At 38.2% G+C, this 25841-nt stretch overlaps 2 protein-coding genes and 1 long non-coding RNA gene across 4 annotated transcripts; all 3 read left to right on the top strand.

Annotated features, from left to right (window-relative positions):
- Positions 1-583: 583 nt before the first annotated feature.
- LOC121779650 lies at positions 584-983 on the top strand. Of its 2 annotated transcripts, none has more exons than XR_006045876.1 (3): positions 584-698; positions 784-854; positions 926-983. It is a non-coding gene; the product is annotated as an uncharacterized LOC121779650 (long non-coding RNA). The 2 variants fall into 2 exon arrangements; XR_006045877.1 differs by having other exon boundaries at positions 938-963.
- Positions 984-3535: 2552 nt separating this feature from the next.
- LOC121779548 (miltiradiene synthase KSL1, chloroplastic-like) lies at positions 3536-20283 on the top strand. Its single transcript, XM_042176891.1, has 4 exons — positions 3536-3650; positions 3736-3806; positions 3878-4065; positions 19962-20283. Exons 1-4 carry the CDS (start codon positions 3623-3625, stop codon positions 20011-20013), a joined length of 339 nt encoding a protein of 112 aa, XP_042032825.1. The 5' UTR covers positions 3536-3622; the 3' UTR covers positions 20014-20283.
- Positions 20284-21814: 1531 nt separating this feature from the next.
- Positions 21815-24616, top strand: LOC121779547 (miltiradiene synthase KSL1, chloroplastic-like). The gene is made up of 10 exons (XM_042176890.1): positions 21815-22171; positions 22248-22423; positions 22496-22593; positions 22665-22873; positions 22939-23048; positions 23138-23236; positions 23319-23534; positions 23614-23749; positions 23841-24086; positions 24192-24616. Exons 1-10 carry the CDS (start codon positions 22025-22027, stop codon positions 24528-24530), a joined length of 1776 nt encoding a protein of 591 aa, XP_042032824.1. The 5' UTR covers positions 21815-22024; the 3' UTR covers positions 24531-24616.
- The last annotated feature ends 1225 nt before the right edge of the window (positions 24617-25841 follow it).

Raw genomic sequence — 25841 nt, 5'->3', positions numbered from 1 at the left:
TGGTTTATACACATCTTTAAATTTTGTTGGAATTAATCCATTGACCCCAATAATTCATTGGAGAAGTAATTTAAAATTTGAATGACTAACGGGTGAACTATTAGTTTTCAGATACGAGATATATCGTCCACAACCCTTAAACACTAACACATCCAGCACTACAATATTCACCTACTTCTATTTTTTATTTCTTAATTTAATTTAATCCATTCTTATTTATATATAGAGCCGCCCTAATACCTAACCTGTAAATTAATAGCTAAATAAAGATTGGATACTCGAATATTATAATCATTTTTCCAGTTCTATACATTAATTTTGCTCAATTACTATTATTCAAACCATAAATACCAATGAATTCCAAATTTGGGATAGTTGAAAGTTTAATAAGCTATATTGTCACGGCCAATCTTACTAAATTTCTAGGTACGGCAACATCTGGTAAATGATAAAGAAAATTTAGAGAGGACAACAACGGCGCTAGCTCGCAATAAATTTGACTATTTTACCCCTATGTATAAAGGTTACATCTATATTGTTATACTGCACATTTTCTTTGATAATACAATAGGAAAACAATTATTGATTATAGTACTAGCTAGAAATTTCACTTGCTTTCAACACCAACACCAGTATTGATACTTTCTCAACCAATAGAGTACTTTTGAGCATGAGAGAACATTTTCCACGTCATCCATGTTAGTACACCTGAAATTGCCACACTTATTTTCGACCAATTTCCAATTTTTATGATGATAATTATTCCTATATTATTTGTTACAGTCCTCAAATCTCCGGCGACCGCGGCTTGTAAGTCATCCGTTAATGCCGTTTGCAGCCTCGCTATGCCAACGGTAAGACCATATCTTGTTTTCGGATGTACTGATGCTACATCTGATGAAATATACTTTTGTCTTGGTACTAGTTTTTCTCACAGGACATGATGATGGGAAAAATAAAAGACAATTGTTCAAGGCAAAGGAAGGTGGTCGCAGCCATTCAGCCCGTGGCGGATATAGCCTCAAGCCTATGTATAGTTGACACACTCCAGAGGTTGGGTGGCGAGGAGTGCGGCGGAGGTCGGGGTTTTTTTTTAAATAATGTATTTTTTTAAAAATTTAATGTATTAATTTTAATGTACTTTTTTTTAAAATTAATGCATTTTTTAATGTACTTTTTTTAAAATTTAAATAATATTATTGAATTTTCCCGTATTTGTGTCGTAAATTTAATTCCGTATTTTGTGTGATTGCCAATTATTATTTATTTTATATAATTAGGAGTGATGTGACTAGGCTATTGCTGAGCTATTTGCTTGTCCTGATGATGTGTCAAGAGGATTTTTAGTGCTAATGATGTGGCAGGAGGAGTTTGTGGCTGGGCTATGACTGGGCTATGGCCGAGCGAAAACCATTGTGGATGCTAGCCATCAATTTATAACCTCTATGGCATCATTTCATCATCATCATGGCTTCGACATATGATTTCAAAAGGCTTCATTTGACATATAAAAGGAGGTTGCAATTAATATGGAAAAAAATGTTTGGTATGGTGAAAAGTTCTGTGCATTTTGTCCAAAAAAATTCACAATTTTGTATTCATATCTTTCAATTACTTTTTCATTTTTCTTTTACCAATACTTTGACAAATTTTGTCTATATAATAGTATTATTATATTGAATGGTAGATTTATCATTTTATTCTATTTTATAGGGTTAGGACACAAATTTTAAGTCAATTCATGTTAAGTAGTAGTACTATCATAATTATTATCCCTATAATTCGGTCCAAACACTCACAAATTTTCTCCTAACTAGGCTGATCCGCTAGCCTACGTTATAGTACTAGTATCTAATTGCTTTTTGGGGTTGGGTACATTAGTTTATTACTATTAGACCAACTCTAACAGTAAACCAAAACTCTTAAAAAAAAAAAAACATCTCCAATCATACCCTAAACTTAAACCTATTTTAGGTGTTTTCTACGAATTTACACTAAATATGGAGTATAACACCAAATTTGGTATTACTCCAAAAATTTATGAGATACTACATCCGTCCCGCAAAAATATGCAATCTTTCCTTTTTAGTCCGTCCCACAAGAATATGATCTTTTCAATTTTGGAAATTCTTTTTACTCTAATGAGGTGGGATTCATTCTCCACTAATAATACTTTAATTACTTTTTCTCTCTACCTCTCTCTTATTTTACCATTTTGCATTAAAACTCGTGCCGAACCCAAAGTGCATATTCTTTGGGGACGGTGGGAGTATTACAAATTAGTCCATTATTATAGAATTATTATGAGAATTAAAACACGAAAAATAAATTACAATAGCAAATGAAGATGTTCGATTTCTAAAATATTTGACTTGATACGACGCAATAAGAAATAAAATGCTCCTCTGGACTTGCGCTAGTTGATCAGTTGTAGGTACAAACAAATTTCGAATCTTGGATTTTTTTTCAATTTTATACGTATATTGTGGTATTTTGTTTTGAAATTATGATAAATATGTTTTGATTTATGTTTTAATTTTATCATATAATATGAAGTATATATTAATATTCAAGTTAGTGTATTCTTTAATATAAAGTACATTCAAGTATATAATAAGAAAATTTATTAAATTACTTAATTTATTTTAAATTATTTATATAATATTGTGGGAGTAATGTGTAATTTAAATAAGTATGTAGGTGAAACTAACAAAGTATAAAAAGTTGATGGATATGGAATATTCTTTTGGGTTTGAGTTTGGTGTAAATGATTTGAGTAAAATTACTTTTAATGTTAACATATACCCAAAAATAAGTTTGAATTTGGTATAAATGATTGGAGATGACCTTATAATGTGTATTTATAGTTATAGAATCTGGTATTATTAGGTGGGGAAATTCGGCGACTTATCGTAATTTGGTAATTTCAACTCCATTTAATCACGAATTTTTTGGTTTATACACATCTTTAAATTTTGTTGGAATTAATCCATTGACCCCAATAATTCATTGGAGAAGTAATTTAAAATTTGAATGACTAACGGGTGAACTATTAGTTTTCAGATACGAGATATATCGTCCACAACCCTTAAACACTAACACATCCAGCACTACAATATTCACCTACTTCTATTTTTTATTTCTTAATTTAATTTAATCCATTCTTATTTATATATAGAGCCGCCCTAATACCTAACCTGTAAATTAATAGCTAAATAAAGATTGGATACTCGAATATTATAATCATTTTTCCAGTTCTATACATTAATTTTGCTCAATTACTATTATTCAAACCATAAATACCAATGAATTCCAAATTTGGGATAGTTGAAAGTTTAATAAGCTATATTGTCACGGCCAATCTTACTAAATTTCTAGGTACGGCAACATCTGGTAAATGATAAAGAAAATTTAGAGAGGACAACAACGGCGCTAGCTCGCAATAAATTTGACTATTTTACCCCTATGTATAAAGGTTACATCTATATTGTTATACTGCACATTTTCTTTGATAATACAATAGGAAAACAATTATTGATTATAGTACTAGCTAGAAATTTCACTTGCTTTCAACACCAACACCAGTATTGATACTTTCTCAACCAATAGAGTACTTTTGAGCATGAGAGAACATTTTCCACGTCATCCATGTTAGTACACCTGAAATTGCCACACTTATTTTCGACCAATTTCCAATTTTTATGATGATAATTATTCCTATATTATTTGTTACAGTCCTCAAATCTCCGGCGACCGCGGCTTGTAAGTCATCCGTTAATGCCGTTTGCAGCCTCGCTATGCCAACGGTAAGACCATATCTTGTTTTCGGATGTAGTGACGCTACATCTGATGAAATATACTTTTGTCTTGGTACTAGTTTTTCTCACAGGACATGATGATGGGAAAAATAAAAGACAATTGTTCAAGGCAAAGGAAGGCGGTCGCAGCTATTCAGCCCGTGGCGGATATAGCCTCAAGCCTATGTATAGTTGACACACTCCAGAGGTTGGGTGTCGACCGCTACTTCCAATCCGATATCGACGAAATTCTAGAGGAACCATACAGGTAAGAGACAACATGTATGTTTTTTTTATTAAACTCGGATTATGTGCAATACATTGCAAACCAGCAGGTTATGGAGAGAGAAAGATAGAGATATATATTTGGACCTTAGTATTCACGCAATGTCATTTACACTTTTGAGAGTGAAAGTATATGAAGATTCATCAGATGATATAAATACATATGTGATGGAATCATAAAATGATGATTTATAATAAGACATGCATGTTGAATTTGATTTATAAGCATAAAATGATAGTGTACTCGAATTTATGTTGTGGTTTGGAAAATTTGAAGTGGACAAATATCTTCCAAATTACAATGATAGAAAGAATGTTTATTTCTATTTGGCATGTATCATTGATAAGAATGAGATTCTATTGATGTATTTACGTTGCACTGCAACCTGGGATAGAACCAGACACATTCTGTAAGGTTGAAGCGGACTACCGTACAATTTTTCCTCTCTTTTCTACTGTTAGGTTTATCAAAATGGTCCGAAATCATCTATAGCCATCTAAATGAGAACCAATTATTAGAGATTGAAAGGTTAGGATGGGCCGAAATTAGAGTAAAAATTGAAGAAAAATTACTGCAGAAAATTGTTTTAAGAAAGAAATAAGAAAACATCAAAAGAAATACTACTTTCGTCTTTTAAAAATAGAAACTATTTCAATTTTGATATGTTCCTTAAAAATAGAAACTTTCTAAACTTTCTATTTTAGGAAGTGGACCCCACAATCGACTAACACTACCTCAATTACTTTTTCTCTTTCTCTCTTTTATTTTACCAATTTTTCTCTTCATCTCTCTTACCTTACCAATTCTTTTATATTACTTTTTCAATTGTGCATTAAAACTTGTGACGTTTCAAATGTTTCTATTTTTCAAATATGGAGGTAGTAGAAAATAAAAAAAAATTCAATGCATTGTAAGATATAGTAATATGTCGTATGCATATACATATTCGACTATTAGAAAATAGTCTTAATAAAATCCCGACCAATATATTTTTCTATGCCCGCCTCTAGAGAACAAGTCTCCAAATTTGTTACAATTTCAATCTCCCTCACAATATAGATAATCCCGAAAGTTATGCTAACTTAGTACACCATCACTTATAGTAAAACAATATTTGCAACATTTAAACATGGAACATATTCAAATGTTTCAACAGTTTGTTGTAGCAACTTGGTTCGGGTTAACTAACCATTGTAGCGATTTAGAGGATCTGGGTCCGTACGCCAAGCAAGAGATCGATGTTTCCACAGCCATCGAGCTTTACAGAGCAGCACAAGATAGAACATGTGAAGAAGGTAGCATTCTTGATAAACTGCATGCTCGGACCACCTCAGTTTTGGGCTAAGTACTTACGGTTTTGTTCCTTGTGACACTTCTCAAAAGGCCTCGTACTAATAGTGGTTGCGTATTAAATGCAGTGCGTTAAACTAAGCCAAAAAAATATATGTATAAATGCATGTGGTAAAATGATCATAAGTTGGACACATTGAAGTTTGGAAGAAACGTAGTGTGTGTATCTAAGACTAAAACCCTAGGGTTGGTTCGACCTATTCCTAAATATCGGGAAAGAACCAACAAAGAAAACCCGACGGAGCTTAAACGCTCGACACAAAATTATTCGGAATAAAGAAAGTCAAAATAACAATAAAATAAATAACTAAAATAATAGACTGAAATCCGGAACTCTTTCAGGCATTCTGTCGAGCAGCTGGGGCGCTATTTGGAGACGAAGTCTTGGTAGCGTTTCGGCTGCTTGATTTCCTTCCTCGGTCTCAACTTCCTTCCCGTGACTTCGTTTGTGACTTCCTCTGGCTGTTTCTCCAGCTCCCGGATTGGGGATGGATCTTCCTCACCTTGTATTTCCTTACTTTGTGTTGACGACGACGATGGAGTCGGCGACGTCTCGGCCATGCTTTCGTCTGTAGTTTCCTCCGTTCCCCCGGTTCGGTTGAGGACGTAACAACTCCCCCCTCCTTAGAAACTTCCTTTTCCTCAAGGGAAAGTGTAGGATACCGTTTCAACAAATCCGCCAACGGCTCCCAAGACGGCGAGTCCGACCCTTCTGACCAGCGCACCAAGACGTGCTCCACTGCTGCTCCCTGATGTCATAATATCTTAGAGTCTAGTATAGCCACCGGCTGGGCGACGGGTCTATTGCCAACGAACGTCTCTGGGAGGGGGACGATCGGGTCGTCCTTCACGAAGGCGCGAAGGAGGCTCACGTGGAATACGTCATGAATGCGACTCCCCTGTGGCAAACGGAGTTTGTACGCGACTGGGCCTATTCTTTTAACCACCTCGAAGGGACCATAAAAACGCTTCGCAAGTTTCGCGGAGATGGGTTTCGCGATGGAATGTTGACGATATGGCTGCAATTTCAACCACACGAAATAACCCACTTCAAATTCAACGTGACGTCGATGCCTATTTGCCGACGCCGTCATCTGCTGCTGTGCGCGGGCCAAATTATTGCGCAATTCGATGAGCAACTCTCCTCGCTGCTTGATCAATTCTGCTACGCTAGGGGGCGTCTTCGCGGACGGGACAGAGGCCACCAATAAAGGGGGCTCTCGCCCATACAACGCCTTAAAAGGGGAGGTGCCGAGGCCAGCGTGATGGAAACAATAGAGAGCCAATTCAGCCCACGGGAGAAAATTTGACCAAATAGACGGTCTATCCGAAGTGAATGCTCGTAAGTATTACTCCAGGCCCTTGTTACAAATCTCCGTTTGGCCATCCGATTGGGTGATAAGCTGAAAGGACGGGATTTTGCACGCGTGTCGTAGGCGCGTGTCCCTTCCTATTCAACAATATTTATAAGTTCCCACTTTCCAAAATACTATTAATTAGCATATGGTAAGTTAGGGTGTCGAACCCACGAGGAACGGTAGCATCCGTTATGTATTTCCACACTTAGAAAGGTTTTGGCGATGCCGCCACGCTCTAAATTGGGGGTGGGAACTAAACTACGAAATGTAAATAAAACTTAAGCAAAGATTGGGAACTAAAAGTGAAAATAACATGCAAGTAAAAGAAAGCATTTAAACTGGAACGCGGACTGGGCAAGTTGATAAACTGGGCAGTTTGGCAGAGAAAATAAAAGCAGTAGCTAGAAAATTACAACACTTAGCGAAAATAAGACCATTCGGAAATAAAAACAGAGCAGCTACATGCATGAACATTCCTAAGATTAGAAAGCAAAATAGACTAAGTTAAAAGACTAAGGAAAATAAACTAAGTGTTATCACCTAAAGGAAGCTAGAAACTAGGATTGTGACCTTAAAAAGTAGCTAAACTAATTAAGTCTTAAAAGCTAAACTAAATCACATGTAAGTGGAGGTTGAGTGCAGAGGTTAACTAAGCTAAAAGGGCTGCCAAAAGTGAAATGAAAGCATGTACTTGTTGTCTCCCAACTTCTATTACCCAAGGTGTAAAACCATTGGATAAAAGATTACAACTAATGGTCCTTTCACTTAACTTCTAAAACCTGATATCTCTCCTAAATCCACACCATAAGGCACGAAAATATGGAGGACCAAAAGAGTAGATGGCTGCTACATAACTAACCAAGCAAGAGAAACACCAAATCATCAATTAAACTACCTAAACATGCATTGAAAACATCAAATGAAAAGCTGAAAACTAAAGCACTTAAACATGATGAAAGAAGCTTCAAGAACACTTAAACATGGTGAAAAGAAAATGCTTGAGAAACTGATTTTCAAAGCTTGAAAGAAGTTTTAACTAAACAAGAACATAACCAACACTAGAACTAAACAACAAGCTAAAACCGAAATTCAAACAAGAGCTAAACTTAAAGCACATTAAACACAAACACTTAGAGAAATTACTACTTGAAATGAGCTTTTAAAACAACAACAACAACAATAACTAAGAGTGAGATTTATGCAAAAGAACTACAAAGTTAAGAACAAGCAACTAGAGAAAATAAACACTACAACTAAATTACTACTACTTCAACCCATGGTGAACAAAGATCTTGGCAGCCTTGAAGTTGAAATCTCTCTTCTTAAGGAAGAGAGAAATATTCCTAGAGAGAGAAATAAAACTAAACTAAAGTAAAGCTAAGTGGTAAAAAGTTACTAGTGGTTCTTGTCCTTGGAAAGTTAAGTATTTTTAATACATATATCCAATAAAAGATATTTCCTTTCTTTTTTACTTTCCAAGGGAAGAAATGGGCGTGTGTAGCAAGTGGGATTTATCTTTGATAAGTGTGTGGAAGTGGCTTTAACCATTTTCCCGTCAGGTTCAAACTGGTCAGTCCAACAGCTTGGGCAGTTTGAGTCTTCTTTTCCTTCTTCCTTCATTTTCTTCCATTTCTTCTCATTTTGTCCTCTTTCTTGCATGTTTTCCTTTTCATGCCTTCATTAAGTAGCTTCCGAACTTAATGATCCATTCCCTGCCAAAATAGCAACTTCTCATGCAAATATTCAACTAATAAGTGCGAAAAGTGATCAAATCCGAGTGACGAAAACTAGCCTATCAAACCTCCTCACACTTGGATCATACTTGTCCCAAGTATGTGGTTGGACTTTTCACTCAATTGCTAGTTTAAGTTACTCCCCTCTACTTTCTACACACACACTAAACTAAACAAACACAAAACACAAACACATTTACAAGACAAAAACACACACGACTCAACAAACACACGAAAGACATACCAAGCAAGTTGTATGAAAAACGTAATGATACCCCCAAGAACCAAGCTCAAAACAGATTTTTAAAACATAATTTTTTAAAACATAATTTTCTTCATCGAACAATGTGGTTCCAACCGTCGGTCTCATCAAGATAGTTAAGCACATATCACAAGCAAAAGATTCACTCCCTGACCCTCTCAAAATGTAAGGACAGTTCTCTCAATAATAATGATGAAGATGCAATCAAAGAGATATCACTTTATCACATGTAGCTCAAGAGGGTCTTGCACGAGGATGTAATGGGGCTTGGGACCATTTAAATATTGTCGGTTAGATCCTAGGAGTCCTAAGCTAGTGAGTGTAGTACAACAAAAACTTGTGCTTATTCTCCTAAGGGATACTTAGAAACTCTAAACACAATCACCTACAATCAAACAAAAGCTAGAGAAAGACTTCATTTTCTTCTTCGTCTTCGTCTTCGTCTTCTTCTTCTTTTTTTTCTTTTTCTTCTTCGATCTACATCTACCTTCCCAAACATTCCTTGTCATTTTCTCTTTGTTTTGCTTCCTTCCTCTTTTTCCTTCTTTTTCTGTTTTCTGTTTCTTTTTTCTTTTGCTGTTTCTTTTTCTTTTCTTTTTTCTTTTTCTTCTTTTTTTTGGTAGCCACTGTTTCTTTTTTTTTTCTTGGTGGGAGGAGGCAGATTTTTTTTTTAAAGTTCACAACTACTATCTCTTTCCCAAAAGGTGGTGATCATGTTGGAGAAACTAAGCACATTTATTTTGCACAAAAGGGAAACCATTTTCTAACTTGGAAAAAAATGTAGGCTCAAGGTTTCAAAGTGGCAACTAGGGATAGCTATTTTTGGTTGATGTAATCACAAAGAATAAGGCTCAAATTGGCTTTTCCTAGTGCCCTCTATCTATGCCATAGTGACCAAGCGATATCAACTATCATGCAATGCAATGTCATTCCACGCTCGAAAACAAGTAGAAAGTGTTCTACTTTGAGGCTTTGAACCTTACCATTTATGGGTTTTTATGCAAGTGGCAGTGCTTCACATTTCCATCATACTCAACTTCATTCAATCAAAACCACAAGTTCTTGAATAAATTTTTCAAAACAAAGCAAGTCATTTTTTTGCTACGATTCAATAGGGGGATCATTACCAAATCATGCATCAAGGCTTGGAAAAAAGATAAAACACAACTCTTTACAAAAACAAAACAACACTAACACGACCGAACAACAAAACAAACCCTCTCCTCACACTTAGACCTTGCTTGCCCTCAAGCAAGTTTGGTTAAAATGTTGGAAAAGGAAACACATCACATAAAACTTAGAAAACCAAGAACAACACACAAGAATCCCACCTCCTCACACTTGGGTATTGCTTGCTCTAGAGCAAGTAGACCAAGTGTTTAGAGAGAGATTACTAACAACACAAAACATTCACAAAGGCCGGCAAGGCCACAATTACAAAAATTGCAAAGCAAACCCATACATCACACATATATACAACAACTAAAAGAGAGGGTTGGATAGAAATCACCTCCCCCGCACAAAGCGGGGGGTATGGGCTGATGTGGCAGGTGGTGGTGGAGGTGTTGCAACTGCCTCCTTAGGTTTCGATTCCAAGCTCATGTGTCGGCTTCACAGCTCCTCCAGTTTTGGCCACTTTATCCACTAGGGCATTCAGACTGCCTTGTTCAACAAACTGGGCAGGATACATGTGTTCTTCCAAAAAATCGTCATCAAATCTTGCTTTCCAATCCTTCCAAGTAGAAGCATTCAACTTCCTTTTAGGATCCCTGTAGAGTTTGGAACCCTTCTCTGAACTCATGTAAAACATGCAAACATCGGGGATTATACTCACGATGTCGTCGGCCGAAGTCCAACCGATCACCTCCTTATACCTCTTCAAAGCTTTGATTGTCTTGCCTTCTCGACTCTTGTCTAGGCTACTGATCGTGGTAATGGTTTCATTTTCATCCAAATATGTGAGTTTGGAAGGAAATACGTTTGGCTCCAATTTAGGTGGATGCATCTCCAACGTTAGCAACTCTTCTTCCACTCTTGGACTGGGCAGTTCATTCTGACTAGGCAGTTCCTTAGGATCGAAGAGTTTACATCTCTCGGGTGGGTTTGTGTGATCCCTCATTTTGCACCAAGTCATTATTTCAGCCTCTATCTCCTCATCACCAAGCCCTTGAGTATTGAACAACTTGCATTCACTAAATTCTTTGAGCTCAACTTTTTCTTCAATGGAGGGCAATGGATACATATCTTGCAAAAAAATTGTCTTCAAGAAAGTCGGGACCTTTAAACTCTTTGATCAACTTCTCACCTTGGCCATTTTCCAAATCACTATTGATGCAAACGGGGAAAGTGTCATTTCCCCCAAAGCAGACATGCTTAAGGTTGGTGAGCGGCGGCTTCAACTCCAATTTAGGTGACCGAACTTCCAACGGTACCAATTTCTCCTCTGCCCACAGACTGGGCAGTTCACTTGGTTTGGGCAACTTGTTGGCAGACTTTGCATGCTCCATTTTGTTGCACCATTTCGTGATAGCCTCTTCTGGTCTCAAAGGCATGGGTGTAGGCTCATCAGGTCGAATTATGATATTCTCTTCAATCTCCTCATCGCTATCCTCTTCATCTTCAAACCAAGCAATCACCTGACTTGGGCAGTGTGTTGGACTGGGCAATTTGAGCCCCTGATCCAATGATTCACCCAGTCCGTTGTTTGAGTTATTGTCGAATGAAGCTTTCAACTCTTTCCCGGACCTAAGGGTAATCTGACCAAGATTCTCCTCTCTTGGTGGTTGCACTTGAGCCGGAATTCCTCCACCATTCCCACGCATATCATTGATGCAAGTCGCCAATTGTGTCATTTGGCGTGCAAGATGATCAAGACTAATCATTTGCTCATATTGTTCGTCATGCATCTCATGCACCACATTGTAATTGGCTTGCAAATTGTTTTGCATGAGTTGTTGGGAAGTGATTAGATCCTCCATCATATCTTCTAAGCACATGGGCGGCATTGACGAATGATTTGATTGATATTGGCCGAGTTCTTGTGGCTGGAAACACGGAGGGAATTCTTCTTGATCGGGAGGCCAATAAACATGATTTTCGTATGGCCCTTGGAAAGCTTGGTGATGTACTTGTGGTGGTGGACCTTGATATTGTTGGTTCGAATTGGTCCATTCAAAATAGGAGTAATCACCCCATCCATGATCGTAAGGATCTGTGAAATGATCCATGATTCCCTTTAATGGCGCACCACTCTCATCATTGCCTCTTGAATAGGTTTCCTCGTCAGTTCACTCTTAACTTTCCGACTCTTCAAACTGGGCAGTCTGGTGAACAAGGCAAGTACACGGACTGCCCAGGGCATAAAGCCTAGCTTCAGCTTGTTTTGTCAAACGTGCGTCCTTGTGCAACCTCTTCGCCGTTTTCTCGATTTCAATATCGAACAACAGCCTTGGAGAAGAGGACCTGCTCATAAACTAAAAATAAAATAAAGAGAAAAAAGAAAAACAACAACAAAAAATCAAGTCAAAAACTATATACAATAAATGTAGGAATACATAACGAGACAACAACACCGTTCCCCGGCAACGGCGCCATTTGAAAGGACGGGATTTTGCACGCGTGTCGTAGGCGCGTGTCCCTTCCTATTCAACAATATTTATAAGTTCCCACTTTCCAAAATACTATTAATTAGCATATGGTAAGTTAGGGTGTCGAACCCACGAGGAACGGTAGCATCCGTTATGTATTTCCACACTTAGAAAGGTTTTGGCGATGCCGCCACGCTCTAAATTGGGGGTGGGAACTAAACTACGAAATGTAAATAAAACTTAAGCAAAGATTGGGAACTAAAAGTGAAAATAACATGCAAGTAAAAGAAAGCATTTAAACTGGAACGCGGACTGGGCAAGTTGATAAACTGGGCAGTTTGGCAGAGAAAATAAAAGCAGTAGCTAGAAAATTACAACACTTAGCGAAAATAAGACCATTCGGAAATAAAAACAGAACAGCTACATGCATGAACATTCCTAAGATTAGAAAGCAAAATAGACTAAGTTAAAAGACTAAGGAAAATAAACTAAGTGTTATCACCTAAAGGAAGCTAGAAACTAGGATTGTGACCTTAAAAAGTAGCTAAACTAATTAAGTCTTAAAAGCTAAACTAAATCACATGTAAGTGGAGGTTGAGTGCAGAGGTTAACTAAGCTAAAAGGGCTGCCAAAAGTGAAATAAAAGCATGTACTTGTTGTCTCCCAACTTCTATTACCCAAGGTGTAAAACCATTGGAAAAAAGATTACAACTAATGGTCCTTTCACTTAACTTCTAAAACCTGATATCTCTCCTAAATCCACACCATAAGGCACGAAAATATGGAGGACCAAAAGAGTAGATGGCTGCTACATAACTAACCAAGCAAGAGAAACACCAAATCATCAATTAAACTACCTAAACATGCATTGAAAACATCAAATGAAAAGCTGAAAACTAAAGCACTTAAACATGATGAAAGAAGCTTCAAGAACACTTAAACATGGTGAAAAGAAAATGCTTGAGAAACTGATTTTCAAAGCTTGAAAGAAGTTTTAACTAAACAAGAACATAACCAACACTAGAACTAAACAACAAGCTAAAACCGAAATTCAAACAAGAGCTAAACTTAAAGCACATTAAACACAAACACTTAGAGAAATTACTACTTGAAATGAGCTTTTAAAACAAGAACAACAACAATAACTAAGAGTGAGATTTATGCAAAAGAACTACAAAGTTAAGAACAAGCAACTAGAGAAAATAAACACTACAACTAAATTACTACTACTTCAACCCATGGTGAACAAAGATCTTGGCAGCCTTGAAGTTGAAATCTCTCTTCTTAAGGAAGAGAGAAATATTCCTAGAGAGAGAAATAAAACTAAACTAAAGTAAAGCTAAGTGGTAAAAAGTTACTAGTGGTTCTTGTCCTTGGAAAGTTAAGTATTTTTAATACATATATCCAATAAAAGATATTTCCTTTCTTTTTTACTTTCCAAGGGAAGAAATGGGCGTGTGTAGCAAGTGGGATTTATCTTTGATAAGTGTGTGGAAGTGGCTTTAATCATTTTCCCGTCAGGTTCAAACTGGCCAGTCCAACAGCTTGGGCAGTTTGAGTCTTCTTTTCCTTCTTCCTTCACTTTCTTCCATTTCTTCTCATTTTGTCCTCTTTCTTGCATGTTTTCCTTTTCATGCCTTCATTAAGTAGCTTCCGAACTTAATGATCCATTCCCTGCCAAAATAGCAACTTCTCATGCAAATATTCAACTAATAAGTGCGAAAAGTGATCAAATCCGAGTGACGAAAACTAGCCTATCATAAGCAGTAGTAAAGTTCAACTTGGTCCCACTAAGGCGCAGAATCTCCTCCCAAATTGCGTTAAGAAACACCGAGTCCCTGTCCGAAACCAAAGTCTTTGGAAATCCATGGTGGCGGACAATCGTGTTAACGAAAAGATGGGCCACTCGCAGGGCGTCGAAGCGAGTGGGAAGGGTCGCGAAGTGTGCATACTTAGAAAGTCTGTCGACCACCACCATAATCGTTGTGTATCCGCGTGACTGTGGGAGACCCGTGATAAAATCCATTGATACATCATCCCAAACCTGCGATGGTACGGGCAAAGGTTGCAGAAGGCCTGCAGGCTTTTGCGTCGAGTACTTGGTGGATTGACACACCGCGCACGCATCAACAAATTCTCGGACTTCCTTCTTCATCTTAGGCCAATAAAAACCAGCTGCCAATAGACGGAAAGTGAGCTCGTGCCCGGGGTGGCCCGCCATGGGCGTACAATGATGCTCCTCCAGCAGCAACCGCTTCAATTTGGACGAGCGGCTAACCACTATCCGCCTATTAAAATATATGAACCCGTTCGCGACGGATAATTGAGCAGGCGCCTCTCCGGAGTTAATTTGCTTCCTGAGGTCCACCAAATCTGGCAGGGTCGTCGTTTCCTGTCGCAAGGCATCCAGCAGCTTCGAGATGGGATGGGCTACCGCGGTTAAACAAGCGGCATCCGCCACCGAGTCCCCTTGTCCGCTGCCAGCTCGACCACCACAGCCGGGTCCTGCAGCGGCTGTTCATTCCCCTCTCCCCGAGACAGCGCATCCGCTGCCCGGTTCAACGATCCCTTCTTATACTCGATGCGGAAATTGTATCCCATCAGCTTCCTAACATATAACTGCTGATCTGGCGTCTGGACAACCTGTTGAAGCAGCTCCTTCAAACTCTTCTGATCGCTGCGAATTACAAATTCTCAGCCCAGTAAATATTGGCGCCGTTTTTTGACAGCCTCGACTATTGCGTAGAGCTCCTTATGGTAAGTCGAGGCGACTCTGCGACGTGGGCCTAACTTGCGACTGAAATAGGCAATCAGATGACCATCTTGAATCAACACCGCTCCAATCCCCATGTTTGATGCATCCGTTTCGACATAGAAAGTTTTAGAGAAATCCGGAAGTCGTAGAACTGGGGTCGACGTCATTGCCGATTTTAAGGCCTGGAATGCTTCGGTCGCTGCCTGTGTCCACACAAAAGCCTCTTTTTTCAGTAATTCCGTTAGCGGGCTCACAATCGTTGCATAGTGTGCGACAAACCATCTGTAATATCCCGTCAGACCCAAGAATCCCCGGAGTTGTTTCACGTTCTGCGGGAGTGGCTAGGCAATCATAGCCTCTATTTTCCGGGGGTCCGTGTTGAGCGTGCCATCTGCAATTAAATGCCCAAGATACTCGACAGTAGTGCACCAAAATGAACACTTAGACAATTTCACATAGAATTTATTGGCGCTAAGGAGCGATAGTACCTCTGACAAATGCTCGCAGTGGGAGTCTAGCGTGGGACTGTACACCAGGATGTCATCAGGAGAGGCTGGAAGATGATGTTCATTGCCGCTTGGAAAGTAGACGGAGCGTTTGTAAGTCCGAATGGCATCACCAAGAACTCGAAATGTCCATCGTGAGTTCGGAAAGCTGTCTTGAAAATATCGGCTTCATGCATTCTGATCTGATGGTAGCCTGAGCGTAAATCGAGCTTTGTGAAAAACTTTGCACATCCCAATTCATCAAAAAGTTCGTCCGCGGTTGGGATCGAGAATTGATCAGGGACCGTTGCCATATTCAAGGTGCGGTAATCAATGCAGAAGCCAAAAGTACCATCCTTTTTCCGAATCAACAACACCGGTGAGGAGAACGGGCTCTGACTTCTCTGGATTATGCCTTGCGATAACATTTCCTTCACTTGACGCTCAATTTCATTCTTTTGAAAATATGGGTAGCGGTATGGACGAACATTGACCGGTCTCGTTCCTGGAAGCAGATGTATTCTGTGGTCGAACGCTCTAGGTGGGGGCATTCCAATTGGCAGATCGAAAACACCCCTATGAGTCTCGAGAACCCTGCGACAGTCAGCCGGTAGGTCCGGCGGGAAATCAGGCTCGGCGGCTGAACTGGGCGACACTCCGTCGTCAGGGTCCAGGGCGACGATTTCATAGAATTCATGGTCCGCGGAGAAAGAAGCCAGCAGCGCTAAGGACTGCAGTGAAATCTGCTGTGGACCCGGTAAGCGACCCTGTAAAATCACGGATTTGTTATCCCGTTGAAACTCCAATGTCTTCCCTACAAAATCCGCAGATATCCGGCCCAGAGACTCCAACCAATCCATGCCGAGGATCACATCCCAGCCGTGTACATCGAGGATATGCAAATCCGTCAAAAATTCAGTCCCCTGTATGGATAATTTAGTTCGCCTAGAGATGTGGGAACATACGAGTGATGCGTCATTCCCCACATACACGCGGAAAGGGCAAATTCATGATAATTGTAGCTGCAAGTTCTCTGCGAAATTGGAATGGAGGAAATTATGAGTGCTCCATTTATCAATCAGAATGCGCACCCTTGTGATCCCGAGTTCCCCTATGACCTGGAAGGGAACCGATCGTTTGCCCCCCGTGAGTGAATGAACGTGGGAGATGTCCTCTGTAATCAGTTCGTCATCCTGTGGCGGGCTGTCCTGTCCCTGGCCCGATTCATCCCAATCGTCGTCCCCCACATAACACAACAGTCTAGTCGCGCAAACGTGGCCCGGAGCGTACTTCTCCGGGCAATGCCAGCATAATCCCTTGCGCGACCACTCCGATTTCTCAGCATTAGACACCCGGATCGGAGTAAAGCGGGGGCGATCTAGCTCCTGGGGCTGCTTGCCTGATTTCGGTCCTTGGGCTGCACTGATCTCCGGCGTGGAGGATGGCAGAGGCTGTTGTCGTGAATCTTTGCTCGGCCACTGCCTCCGTTGCGACGACGACGTTTGTTGATACCTATGTTCTTGATTCGCGGCCAAACGTAAGGCTAACGCCATGGCCTCGGCCAACGATTATGGCTGCTGCAACTCTACTTTCTCCTGAATGGGCATTTTAAGGCCCTCGATGAACACCAGAATTAAGATGTAATCCGGTACCCCTTCAACCCTATTCAAGTACTTCTCAAACGTGTCGTGATACTCCGCCACGGTTCCCGTCTGTACCAATTTGGCTAACGGCCCAATATAATTTCTGAAACTCTGCGGATCGAACCTGTGGCGGACATCCTCCAAGAATTCAGACCAAGTTACGTAGCGGTTGTTGTTTCTGTAGTTAAATATCCATTCCACAGCTGGTGGATCGAAGAGCATTACTGCGTAGTGTAAACGATCCTCTTCGGGCATCATGATATGATCAAAATAATATTCCACACGAGAAATCCAATTTGTGGCATCTGTTCCGTCAAAGTGCGGTGCACGCATTTTAACCCCGTGATGCGAATCTGGCCCATAATTATATTGGGAACGATCCCGAGCTATTGGCAGATCCCAACAGGACGCGCGGCGACGATGATCGCGCCACCCCCGTTGGCGTGCCGCTGGTGGGTCCCAATTCGATATACGACGTGGCTGATACGGAACAATTCGATTATCACCAACTCCATCGTGTTGCCAATCACCCCCTAGCCTCCAATCTTCTCGGCGCGAGACGCCACCCCATCGGCCACCTCTCGCACCCCTCCTGTCACGTAACCCCAGTAAACGGTGACGAGGGTTCAGATCACGTTGACCCCCATCACCATCCCTATACTCCGCATACTCCCGATCGTCCGAATCGTAATCGTCGTCAGGGGGTTCGGTATCACGATTCGACGGAAACTCCAGACTATCTACTCGTACCTCCAGATGATCAAATCGTGCCATGATCCGATCAAAACCCTGGGTGAGCGGGTCGATCGTCCCCGTGTCTGTCCTCTATTGAGCGGTGGCAGGCTAATCCCCTCTCGGCGGAGGCCGAGGACGACCCCCGATGTCCCGTCAGTACCCTACTGGCTGTCGGCGTGCCGATCCCAACACTATTTCTTAGGCGTTCCCCCCTGTAAGAGTAGGCGGCGAACGTTGTCCTTCGTCCATTGCATCCATGAGTTCGAGATGAAGCACCAGTTGTTAAGGGTTCAAATCTCTTAACGAAGAAAACCTGCGATTTCACTCGCAACACACCAATCTGGCGCCCCGAGGTTGGGGTCGGCGGCTCAATTCGTGGCTGGCGCGGAGAACTTCCTCCGTCGGCAGTCTTCAAGGTTTGATAAGGAGTATTGCACAAGAAAAGTAGGCAAACTATTTCTTCATTAATTGATTAATGAATTAATGACAAGCCCTATTTATAAGACTAAAACCCTAGAGTTGGTTCGACCTATTCCTAAACATCGGGAAAGAACCAACAAAGAAAACCCGACGGAGCTTAAACGCTCGACACAAAATTATTCGGAATAAAGAAAGTCAAAATAACAATAAAATAAATAACTAAAATAATAGACTGAAATCCGGAACTCTTTCAGGCATTTTGTCGAGCAGCTGGGGCGCTATTTGGAGACGAAGTCTTGGTAGCGTTCCGGCTGCTTGATTTCCTTCCTCGGTCTCAACTTCCTTCCCGTGACTTCGTTTGTGACTTCCTCTGGTTGTTTCTCCAGCTCCCGGATTGGGGATGGATCTTCCTCACCTTTTATTTCCTTACTTTGTGTTGACGACGACGATGGAGTCGGCGACGTCTCGGCCATGCTTTCGTCTGTAGTTTCCTCCATTCCCCCTGGTTCGGTTGAGGACGTAACATACTCTAAGTCCGTGTCAACAATTCAACCTGAACTTTGATACATTTTGATAATGACATGACCTTTTGATTTGTCACAAAATTAACAATTTAACAACTCCATTTTGTTAACACCAGTGTTTCGAAAATTGGATGAGTAAGCGAACTGGTGAAGCTATTTGACCAATGTTGGCCGGAATACTGTAGAAAATATATACTCCCTCCGTCCCATATAATTTGGGACACTTTGACCGGGCACGAGTTTTAAGAAATGTAATGAAAAGTGAGTTGAAAAAGTTAGTGGAATGTGGGTCCTACTTTTATATATTAGTTTTATAATTAAATGTGAGTAGGAATGAGTTAGTGGAATGTGAGGTCCACTAGCAAAAATGGTAAAAGTGAAATGAGTCAAATTATGTGGGACGTCCCGAAATGGAAAACTGGGTCAAATTATGTGGGACGGAGGGAGTAGTTAAATGATATAATCCATATTACACTTCGATAGTTGATAGGTTGTCAATTGTTGCGGAAAAAATGGGGGGAGCTAATTGTGATAATACTAGTGTGACATTTCAAATATGCAAAATCTGGTCAAATTTATGCATTACTGACCTTAAATAGAGTGAAAGACAAACATAGTCATTATCACGTACTAACAATGTAGCCAATATTGTGACATTTAAAATATCGTGTGCATTATTGACGAAAGACAAAAATATTCAATAGAAGTACTAACTGGTCAATAATAGTAGTATAAAAATTGTTTCAACACTTAAACATTTGACCCTTTGCTCACTTTATTTGACTCATTCCCAACTAAGAAGATTATAAGCTTTAAATTATAGCCAAAATCATGTATATTCCAATTTAATTAGGAATTTTCGAATTATACAGCAAAATCATTACTTCACTAGAGTATTCTAAGTTGTGATCGATAGCAGAATAATAAGTACTACAACCAAGAGATTTAAAATTGTGAATTATAGTTAAATTTAAGTAATTCAAAAGTTTTTGTTGTAGGAAATTATAAATATTTATATTTTTTCAGAGGAACGCAAGGAAAATACAGGAAACACTGTGAGTCTTCTCCTAGCAGCTAACAAAGATGATAGCAGCTTTACTGAAGAAGAAGCCATTAAAAATGCAAAAGAAATGGCAACAGAAGACAACTGCTGCAGAGATTGTGTATAAAAATGGAACCATTTTCCCAAGAAAATGCAGAGATATGTTTTTGAAGGTATTCAGAATTGGGTGTTATTTGCATGCCAGCGGTGATGAATTCACATCTCCAGACCATATGAAATCAATATTGGTTTATCATACCTGAGTATTTTATTTGCTCTACCCAAATTAAAATAAATACTACTAATGTCTAATATGATGCTCATACATTTTATTCTAAAGTTTTGTTCAATGAACGTATTAGTATGCTCCTTGGGCCTCTTTCAATCTTACACCCTATTGTTGAACTTGTAAATTTGGGCGAAATTACGTGCATTTTATTTCCCTATTTTTATTTTTTGTTGTATTATGGAGTATATAGTTGTTTGAAATTTTTTCAACTTTTTTGTTATACATAAATATTGAAGATTCAATCATATGGAATAAAAAATTTAGAATAAAATATCGCTTAATTTGATATAATTAATTAAGATTGTTATCAAATACTACTATTCTTGAGTTTGTTTCTTTTGAATACAATAGCTTATAAAATATTAGTGGGAGTAATAATTAAGTTGAGTGATAATAAAGTATAAGATGAAGAAGATAAAATAGAAGAGACTAAATGTGTTAATTATAAAAGAAAACTACTTAAGTAATGTTCGACAACGCTAGATAAAGTTCAACTTAAATTACCAAGGATGAATAATATATAATATTGCACAGAAAATAGGCACCACATTTATGAATCGCCAACCTTGTTAATACTATATTAAGTACTGTCTCATCTTTAAAAAAAATAGAAACTTTTGAAATGACATATATTTTAATGTATAATTAGATTAGAAAATTTCTAATTTTTAAAAAATGGACTAAAATAAAAATAATTTATACTCTCGAGGCAGTAGTAGTAATAAATAGGAAAAGAAAATGTTTAATACTTAATACGTTATTCCTTCCTCACTAGTGACTACTATAATTTTTCTATTTTTGAGTTTTCGACTATTGTAGCGGCAACCATTGTTGACTAGTAGTATTTCTAATTACTACTCCTACTAGAGAAGTATATGTCAGAGTTTATACATCGTCTTTGGTGAATGTTTTTCACTAAAATAAACAATTACCGAAACTCGTGAATATGGATTGAAGAAACAATTCGAGAAAAGGTTTTAAATAAGAATAAATTGTTGAAAAAGTTATAAATTTTGGTCAATTTTCGCAACTTAAAAAATGGCATTTTTCAATTGTTCCATAGTCTCATGTTCTAGGAAAATTATCACTTATGATTTAACATATATACCCTTAGTTATTCATATCTTTAATTTACACGGCACACTCCACGTCAATAATTACAAAAATATTAAAATTATGATGTATTTGATTATGCCTAAATTTATAAGATTGGTCAAATGACTCAAACGTGAATTTAGTTTGAAACAGAGTTATCGTTTCAGATATGGAGTATTAAACTTATCCATCACAATTATTCTTTTATAATAGCGCTTTCAAGGATTCCACAGTATAAAATACAGCATTGATTTGTTGACTGCAACCACTAACATATCTGAATATATTATTAGTAGTGGTCATTTGTGGCTGCATCCAATAACCAATCTTAAATATACCTCTTGTGGAAGACTATTTTTTTCAAACTTGTCTGCAAAATATTATCGCTTCTCTGTATATACACTCGGAAGTGTAGATAGATGCAACTACATGACAGAACAACAGATGTTAATAATCATATAATAACAACAAGTGTTAATAATCATATAATAACGCAAAATATAGTATATTATTTGCATTATTATAAGATCATGAATTTGAAAAAGTCATTTCAATAGCATATTTCAGTCGGCCTTCTGTTGTCAAAAAAATCCCTCCTCACTTCCATCGCCGCTGCTGCTCCGCCCGTCATCAACTGCCGCAGCTCCGGACCTAAACCTTAACATGTCGGCCACCTTCAACCCGGCAGTTATGGCTTTCTCCGGCCGCAGAGTCAGAGAGGTTTTTCCAGTGAAGCATGCTACAGCGCAAGGATCTCCGGTGATCATCAATAAGTCATCTTTTGCCGCGAAATGCAATCTTGCTACAACAGTAAGTTCAAACCTATACAAATCTCGATCTACATCAGATGAAATATACTCGATTTGAATGAATGCCCCTCTTACAGGATTTGATGGGGAAGATAGCAGAGAAGTTCAACGGAGAAAACAGTAATTTTCCGGTCACTTTTGAACATGCAGCGGATATACCCTCTTATCTGTGTATAATCGACACCCTCCAAAGGTTGGGAGTCGACCGATACTTCCAATCTGAAATCAACACTATCCTAAAGGACACATACAGGTATGTATCCACATTGCTTTTATGAATGGAATCAGAAGTTGAAGCTTTAACATCTGCTTTGATGATCAACAGGTTATGGCAACAGAAAGAGAGAGATATATTTTCGGATATTTTTATTCATGCAATGGCATTTAGACTCTTGCGAGTCAAAGGATACGAAGTTTCATCAGGTACTTGGAAAAGCCTTTCGAATTATACAAGATATGCTCAAATGTGAACGAACCTTTTTGTCGTTGTTTAGAGGAGCTGGTCCCGTATGCTGACCAAGAGCGCATTGACCTGCAAAAAATTGATGTGGCTACAGTTATCGAGCTTTACAGAGCTGCAGAGGAGAGAATAGACGAAGAAGAAGAAGAAAGCAGTCTTAAGAAACTACATGTTTGGACCACAGCCTTTCTCAAGCAGCAGCTGCTCACGAATTCCATTCCTGACAAGAAGTTGCGGAAACTGGTACTTACTAATTGGTCACATTTTCAAGATTATATTTTAATTAATCGATTTTTTCTTTCGTCAAGGTGGAAATCTACTTGAAGAACTATCACGGGATATTGGACAGAATGGGAGTTAGACAAAACCTCGACTTATATGACATAAGTCATTATCAAACTCTAAAAGCTTCAGATAGGTAAAGAGCTTAGCATATCTGCATCATATCTGGTAAACTGTTTGTGCCGGTCTATACTAAGCAGAAACATGTTTCATCCTTTGTTTCAGATTCTCTAATCTACGCAATGAAGATTTTCTAGCATTTGCCACGAAAGATTTTAACATTTGCCAAGCCCAACACCAAAAAGAACTTCAGCAATTACAAAGGTATGATGACAATGTGATAGCTTAAGCGTAAGGCTTCATCTAAATAAGGAACAAAATATGCAATAATCCTATGTATATGCAGGTGGTATGCAGATTGTAGGCTGGACACCTTGAAGTATGGAAGAGATGTAGTGCGCGTTGCTAATTTTCTAACTTCTGCAATTCTCGTTGATCCTGAATTGGACGATGTTCGTTTAGTCTTTGCCAAACACATCATTCTTGTGACACGTATTGATGATTTTTTCGATCATGGTGGGTCGAGAGAAGACTCGTACAAGATCCTTGAATTAGTAAAAGAGTGAGCTTCCTTCATCGGTTTATTCTCTTTGCCCTTTTTATTCACGTGAAATGGGTTAGTAACTTTATGAAAAAAACAGATGGAAAGAGAAGGCAACTGAAGAATATGGTTGCGAGGAAGTTGAAATTCTTTTCACAGCAGTATACAACACAGTTAATGAGTTGGCAGAGATGGCTCATGTCACACAAGAACGTAAAGAATTTCTAATTGGGCTGGTACGAGTCGTGTTAACAAGATGCTTCAAACGACTGCATACCATCTTATATGTGTTTTCCTCAACTAATTTTATGTTTTCTACAAGTGCAGTGGGTTCAAATATTATCATGTTTTAAGACAGAATTAGACACTTGGAGCGATGACACTGAACTAACCTTGGATGCTTACTTGTCTTCGTCATGGGTGTCAATTGGCTGCAGAATCTGCATTCTCATGTCAATGCAATTCATCGGAATCAAACTATCCGATGAAATGCTTCAGAGCGAAGAGTGCGTGGATCTCTGTAGGCATGTCTCCATGGTTGACCGGCTGCTCAACGATGTACAGACGTTTGAGGTAAGATTAGAAAACTATAAATAAAAAATATGAAATATCAGCATCAACAAATACAGATTAGAGGATGTTTATGGCTGAAACATAAAATTGAATGTATTTTGACAGAAGGAACGCAAGGAAAATACGGGAAATAGTGTGACCCTTCTGCTAGCAGCTAATAAAGACAACAGCGCCTTCACTGAAGAGGAAGCTAATACGAAAATAAAAGAAATGGCAGAAGGTAACCGGAGAAAATTGATGCAGATTGTCTACAAAAAAGGAACCATCTTCCCAAGAAAATGCAAAGATATGTTTCTGAAGGTATGCAGGATTGGGTGTTATTTGTATGCAAGCGGCGATGAGTTTACATCTCCACAACAAATGATGGAAGACGTGAAATCCTTGGTTTACGAACCCCTAACAATTCATCCTCTTCAACCTAATAATGTTGAGAGGCAAATGTAATGAATTCTGCCAGCAACTATTTAAGCCAGATTATACATTCTTGTAAGATGTTACAACTATTTAAGCCAAATGAATTCTGCCAGCAACTATACTGACTCTAATTCATTGAATGTCACAGTAAGATAGTTACTTTGATTTCAACAGTACTCAAGCATTTTCCACTTACTAGCTTTTTTTTACTAGTGAACTGCTACTTGATCTTTCACTCCTGATCTTTATTTTATATCATTTTTGGTACATCATGATAAAAATAATCATATGTACCAAACATGTGATTTTTTTGTTATAGAGGATATTTTTGGAAATTTCAATTAAATAGAGCCAAATATGTTTTTTTTCTTCCTTTCTTTATTCTTCATTTTCTTCTTTCTTTGTAGTATTTTATCTTCCTTTCTTTTTTCTCCTATGTTTCCTCTTTTTTCTTTTCTCTTCTTTTTCTTCTTTCTTTTTAGTGTTTTATACATACATCTAATTGCATTCATAATATAAATCAATAACAAAACACCTAATTAAATAATTAAATATTTTTAATTAAATTATTTATACTCATTTTAGGGTTGAAACACCTAACTAAAAATATTGAACTCTTTATCATTATGAATACAAAATTTTAAATTTTGATTAAGACTATATTGATTAGTTATTAATTTAATATAAAATAATAATTATTATTTATTAATTACTACTAGGTTTTACTATTATAACAATAATATTATTATAATAATTAAATATAATTATGATTAAATATATTTAAATGATATTAAAAATAAATAAATTATTAATTTATAATATTAAAATAATATTATTAATATTGATTAATAATAATAGTATAAAGAGTATGGAGAACGAGAAAAGATATTATAAATATCACTTTTGGTACTCCCTCCGTTCCATAGTAATAGAGGCATTTCATTTTGCGCACTCGTTTTAAAAAAACAATTATAAATAGTTAAAGTGGAGAAAAAGTAAAGTAAAAGAGATAATATTGTAGATAAGACTCTTTCTCTTTCTCTTACATTATTCTTTCTCTTACTTTACTCTCTCTCCACTTTGACTATTTATTATCATTTTTTCAAAACGAGTGCAGAAAATGAAATGACTCTATTACTGTGGAACGGGGGAGTACTAGTTTTGTCAATGCTCAAATATCCTTTATGACACAAATGGAAAATGAATTTGTTTAGAGGGTATTTTGGGGTTAAAATGCATCAGGTACAAAAAACGATACTCCCCTCGTCCACGTTACTTGAGGCGTTTCTTTTCGGCACGGAATTTAAGAAAGTTGTGTTTAGTGAGTTAAATAAAGTAGAG

This window comes from Salvia splendens, chromosome 19 (genome assembly GCF_004379255.2).
Source record: "Salvia splendens isolate huo1 chromosome 19, SspV2, whole genome shotgun sequence".
Taxonomy (NCBI): domain Eukaryota; kingdom Viridiplantae; phylum Streptophyta; class Magnoliopsida; order Lamiales; family Lamiaceae; genus Salvia; species Salvia splendens.
This window is presented reverse-complemented; position numbering and strand designations above follow the sequence as displayed.

Excerpts from the sequence above, each read along its gene's own strand:
- LOC121779548 (XM_042176891.1), top strand. The coding sequence starts at position 3,623 with ATGAGAGAACATTTTCCACGTCATCCAT. Across the intron at positions 3,651-3,735 it reads ACATTTTCCACGTCATCCAT|TCCTCAAATCTCCGGCGACC; the intron begins GTTAGTACACCT and ends TATTTGTTACAG. Across the intron at positions 4,066-19,961 it reads ATTCTAGAGGAACCATACAG|AGGAACGCAAGGAAAATACA; the intron begins GTAAGAGACAAC and ends ATATTTTTTCAG.
- LOC121779547 (XM_042176890.1), top strand. The coding sequence starts at position 22,025 with ATGTCGGCCACCTTCAACCCGGCAGTTATGGCTTTCTCCGGCCGCAGA. Across the intron at positions 22,424-22,495 it reads ATCCTAAAGGACACATACAG|GTTATGGCAACAGAAAGAGA; the intron begins GTATGTATCCAC and ends GATGATCAACAG. Across the intron at positions 23,750-23,840 it reads AAGAATTTCTAATTGGGCTG|TGGGTTCAAATATTATCATG; the intron begins GTACGAGTCGTG and ends CTACAAGTGCAG.